The following is a 5,000-nucleotide window of genomic DNA, read 5'->3' as shown; positions in this document are numbered from 1 at the left end:
TGTGTGTGTGTGTGTGTGTGTGTGTGTGTGTAAGTGTGTTTGTGTGTGTGTGTATGTGTGTGTGTGTGTGTGTGTGTGTGTGTGTGTGTGTGTATGTGTGTGAGTGTGAGTGTGAGTGTGAGTGTGAATGAGTGTGTGTGTGTGTGTGTGTGTGTGTGTGTGTGTGTGTGTGTGTGTGTGTGTGTGTGTGTGTGTGTGTGTGTGTGTGTGTGAGCGTGCGTGCGTGCGTGCTTGCATATGTGTGTGCGAAGCTTGCGTGTATAGGTATCTGTGTGTTTTGAGCGATTGCATGTGTGTCTGCCTGTGCGTCTGAACACGTATACTTACACTCAATACTGTTGCTTGTTTTTCGTAACTATATTTCAATAACATAATCCCTAACATTCGAAGCTTTACACAAACACGATTTGAACTAATGAGATCTTCGCATGTTTTCCCCCTTGTTTACACATTTACCATATTACAGTTGACATCATCAGTCTCGGCGATGAAGATGACGACATGATAGTTGGTGTTGCTGGCAATGATTACCCGACGTATGCTGAAGTCCCTGACACTTCTTTTAGGTAAGTGGAAAAACGTAGGATCTGTGGAAATTCTTGTTCTTTTTTCGTTAGTTTACATCACCTCGAAGTGTATGATGCTATTTGCAACACCTATGACTTAATATACGTTGTTGCATTTTTCACACTGATGAAGTTCTATCGTTTTCAATTTCATCGAATGTGCTTCCGTTTCTACACAACTTTATAGGTGTGAAGACCAGCAGTCCCCGGGTTACTTTGCTGACCAGGAAGCTGAGTGCCAGGTCTTCCACATTTGCGTCGCTCAAGGTCGTCGGATTCAGAAGTTCTCTTTCCTATGTCCCAACGGCACCATCTTCGATCAACAGTACCTTGTGTGTGTGTGGTGGTATAGCTTTGACTGTGCTCAAGCCTCCCAGTTCTACAGTGTTAACGATGGTGTCTTCAGTGATACGGGATCTCCAGCATCACCTGGTGGAGGCAACGTTGGCAACCCACGAGTCTCGGGTTCGGTAGGCGGACAACCAGGTTTTCCTAGAGCAGGTGGTTCTGCAGGATCAGGAAGTGGATTTCCTAATCAAGGACTCGGTGGTTCAAATGGACAACCAGGTTTAGCAGGACGACCAGGTGCCTCAGGACAGCCAGGTTCAGATGGACAAGATACAGCTTTTGGAGGCCCAGGATCAACAGGCGGATTTAGACCAGCAGATGGGCGCCCTGGCTCAGCTGGGGGAGCAGGCTCAAGGGATGGACGCCCTGGTTCAACTGGGGAAGCAGGCATTAGAGACGGACGCCCTGGTTCGACTGGGGGAGCAGGCAATGGAGATGGTTTCCCTGGTTCGACTGGGGGAGCAGGCACTAGAGGAGGACGCCCTGGTTCAACTGGAGGAGCAGGCTCAAGGGATGGACGCCCTGGTTCAACTGGGGGAGCAGGCACTGGAGATGGATTCCCTGGTTCTACTGGAGGAGCAGGCACTAGAGGAGGACGCCCTGGTTCAACTGGAGGAGCAGGCTCAAGGGATGGACGCCCTGGTTCGACTGGGGGAGCAGGCACTGGAGATGGATTCCCTGGTTCTACTGGAGGAGCAGGCACTAGAGGAGGACGCCCTGGTTCAACTGGAGGAGCAGGCTCAAGGGATGGACGCCCTGGTTCGACTGGGGGAGCAGGCACTGGAGATGGATTCCCTGGTTCAACTGGGGGAGCAGGCACTAGAGGAGGACGCCCTGGTTCAACTGGAGGAGCAGGCTCAAGGGATGGACGCCCTGGTTCGACTGGGGGAGCAGGCACTGGAGATGGATTCCCTGGTTCAACTGGGGGAGCAGGCACAAGAGGTGGACGCCCTGGCTCAGCTGGCAGAGGCCAAGAATCACTAAGCCCACAGGGTGGATTCCCTGCAACACAAGGTGGATTTCCCCGTCCCTCTGCATCTGGACAGCCTGGACAAAACAACTTGGGGCAAAATGTTGCAGATTTCCCGAGACAGACTCAAGGAATAGGAGGATTTGGTTCACCTGGTTTATCTGGCAATGCAATAAATCAAAATGGATTTGGTCCTGGGCAGAATACTGGAAATCCAGGTTTGGGCCAGGTACAAGGCATTTCTGGCCCAGGTCAAGCAGGATTTGGCTCACAGCAACCAGGTCGTGCTACTGGCCAAAATGGATTAGGTCTGAGTCAGCAGCAACCTGGACAGACTGGATTTGGTTCAGCCCAGAGTGGTTTTGGTCCTCAAAAGCCTAGTTCTAGCCCAGGTCAATCAGGATTTAGTCAAGGTCAGAGAGGTTCCACCCCAGGGCAGAGCGGATTTGGATCTGAACAGACAGGATTTGGCCCAGGTCAGAATCAGGCAGGTCTTGGTCTAGGTCAAAATCAAAGACAGCCTGGCCCTGGTCAGAGTGGATTTAGCTCTGGTCAGACAGGCTTTAATCCTAACCAAAGAGGATCTGCTCCTGGACAAAATGACTTTGGGTCTGGTCAAGCTGCATTTAACCCAAGTCAAGGACAGACAGGTTCTACACCATCTCAAGGTGGAATCGGTTCTGACCAGACTGGATTCTCGGGTCCTGGTCAAACTGGAACTAACCAACGTCAAGGATTTGGGCCAGGTCAGACACAGGCAGGATTTAATCCAGGTCAGACACAGGCAGGATTTGAACGAGGTCAAACACAGGCAGGATTTGGACCAGGTCAAACACAGACAGGATTTGGGCCAGGTCAGACACAAGCTGGATTTGGGCCAGGTCAGACACAAGCAGGATTTGGGCCAGGTCAGACACAAACAGGGTTTGGGCCAGGTCAGACACAAGCAGGATTTGGGCCAGGTCAGACACAGACTGGATTTGGACAAGGTCAGAGACCAACAGGATTTGGCCCAAGTCAGAACCAAATTGGTTCTACTCCTGGACAAAGTGGTTTTGGGTCAAGTCAGACAGGTCCTGGTTTAGGCTTTGGTACAGGGCAGACACAGACAGGCTCTACTCCAGGTCAAGGTGGATTTGGTTCTGGACAAGCCGGGTATTCAGGACCAGGTCAGACTGGATCTGGACAGAGTCAGCCAACCTTTGGCACAGGGCAGACACAAACAGGATCTACCCCAGGTCAAGATGGATTTGTTTCAGGTCAGTCTGGATTTGGACCTGGGCTAAACCAAGTAGGTCAAACACAGACAGGATTTGGATCAGGCCAGGGTCAAGTAGGATCTGGCCCAGGAGTTGGACCAACACAGGACAGTCAACGGAGAGGTCAATCTGGTCAGAGTGGTTTTTCAAGCCCAGGCCAAGTTGGCACAGATCCAAGTTATCCAGGAATTGGTTTAGACCAGACAGCCTTTGATCAAGGCAGGCCAACTCAAAATGAAGGGAATGCTGGTCTAAGACAAAATACAAATTTGGGCCAAGCAGTTTCTGATGGATTTGGTCCAGTTCAGGGTCAAGGCCAGCCAGGTTTTATAAATGGACAGGTCCAATCTGATTATCAACCAGCTCAAGGACAGAGTCAAGGAGGAATAGGACAAAATCAGTTACAATTTGATACTGCACCAGGGCAAGATCAAGGTGGAATAGGTCAAAATCAAGGACAGTTTGGAATAGGTCAGGGCCAAAATCAAGGAGGATACAGTCCAGACCAAGGTCAAGCTGGGTTAAATGTTGGACAAGGTCAGAATGAGATCAATCCAAATCAAGGTCAGGGAGGATTTGGTACAGGCCCTGGACAGTTTGGCCAGAGGGAAATTGTTGCAGGCCAAACACAACCAGGATTTGGCCCTGGTCAGAACCAAAATGAATATCAATCAGATCAACAGCAAACCGGTTTTGGCCCTGATGTTTCAAGCCAGAGTGGCCAGGGATTGCCAAACTTTGGTACTGATTTGAACCAAGGTAATGTAGATCTTGGTGTCAGTAATGTAATCCAGGACGGAATCAGTAACCAAGGATCAACTAGACAAACAGGAGGCTCTCAGGGACTGGACACTGGGTATAATTATCCCACTCCAGAGACAAGCCTCTTCATTGGCTCTGGCCCTGCACAAGCAGACTTTGGAACAGCAGGCATCGATGGTATTCTTGATGTGCAGGATTTAAATCAAGGTGAAATTTTACTCATAGATGATCAGGATTCCTTTGACACCAGTTACCAAGGTGAAGGCGGTTTCCAACAACCTGGTCAACAAACTGACGTTGGCAACACAGGTACATCTGGAAATCTGAATGAGTTTTTATTAATCGAGAACCAGGACCCAGCTATCAACACAGGAAATGTCCAAGATGAAATCATTGTCCAACACTCTGGAACTCCAACTGCAGGTAGTAATTTAAACAATTTTGAAAACACCGCTCTTTTGACTGGAGATACAGGTACTAACAATTTTAATCCAAGTATCCAAGGTAATTCTGGATATCAGAATGAGCAAATCCAAGGCAACCAAGTATTCCAAGTAAATAACAATGCCCAGGGAAATGAAATACTCCTTACTGATGATAATACATCCAATGTAGGATTTTCAGGAAATCAGAATACTGCAAATGAAAATGGATACAGCTACCCAGATCCAAGTTCAGTTTCCACAGGTACTTCATTAAATGACAATCAACAAACATTTAGCATAAATGTTCCACTTCCACCCCAGTCACTTGATCCCATCACCTCTGGACGTCCTGCTGTCTCAGATGACACAATTTTCATTTTTACTTCTAATAACGATAAGGACAACCTCGGCACCACTCCATATTCCGACCTTCCGGCACCAAAGCCAGTCTTTACACCAACTGAATTCCACAGCCAGGCAGAGACCCCTGTTCCAGCTGGAGGATTTGAACCAGCCATTACAAACTTCGGTTCTATTTCACCTGGGGGATTGACCCAAACTACATCAGGAGATTTTGGTCTTTCTTTGACAGGAGGCATCACATCGAATAATGCCGGTGGTGTACCTCTTCCTCCTCAAGACTACATTCCCCCCACACAAGAATTTGCTG

At 48.8% G+C, this 5,000-nt stretch overlaps 1 protein-coding gene across 1 annotated transcript in view; it reads left to right on the top strand.

Annotated features, from left to right (window-relative positions):
• Window positions 1-5,000, top strand: part of LOC125034863 (uncharacterized PE-PGRS family protein PE_PGRS54-like) — a 35,977-nt gene that overhangs the window by 29,465 nt on the left and 1,512 nt on the right. The window contains exons 5-6 of the mRNA XM_047626898.1: window positions 467-566; window positions 754-5,000. The exon at window positions 754-5,000 is cut by the window's right edge and continues 1,512 nt beyond it. Coding sequence (XP_047482854.1) covers window positions 467-566; window positions 754-5,000 — 4,347 coding nt within the window. The remainder of the gene's footprint in view (window positions 1-466; window positions 567-753) is intronic.

Source organism: Penaeus chinensis, chromosome 18 (genome assembly GCF_019202785.1).
Source record: "Penaeus chinensis breed Huanghai No. 1 chromosome 18, ASM1920278v2, whole genome shotgun sequence".
Taxonomy (NCBI): domain Eukaryota; kingdom Metazoa; phylum Arthropoda; class Malacostraca; order Decapoda; family Penaeidae; genus Penaeus; species Penaeus chinensis.
Note: the sequence above shows the minus strand (reverse complement) of the source record. Positions and strands in the feature narration are given on the sequence as shown.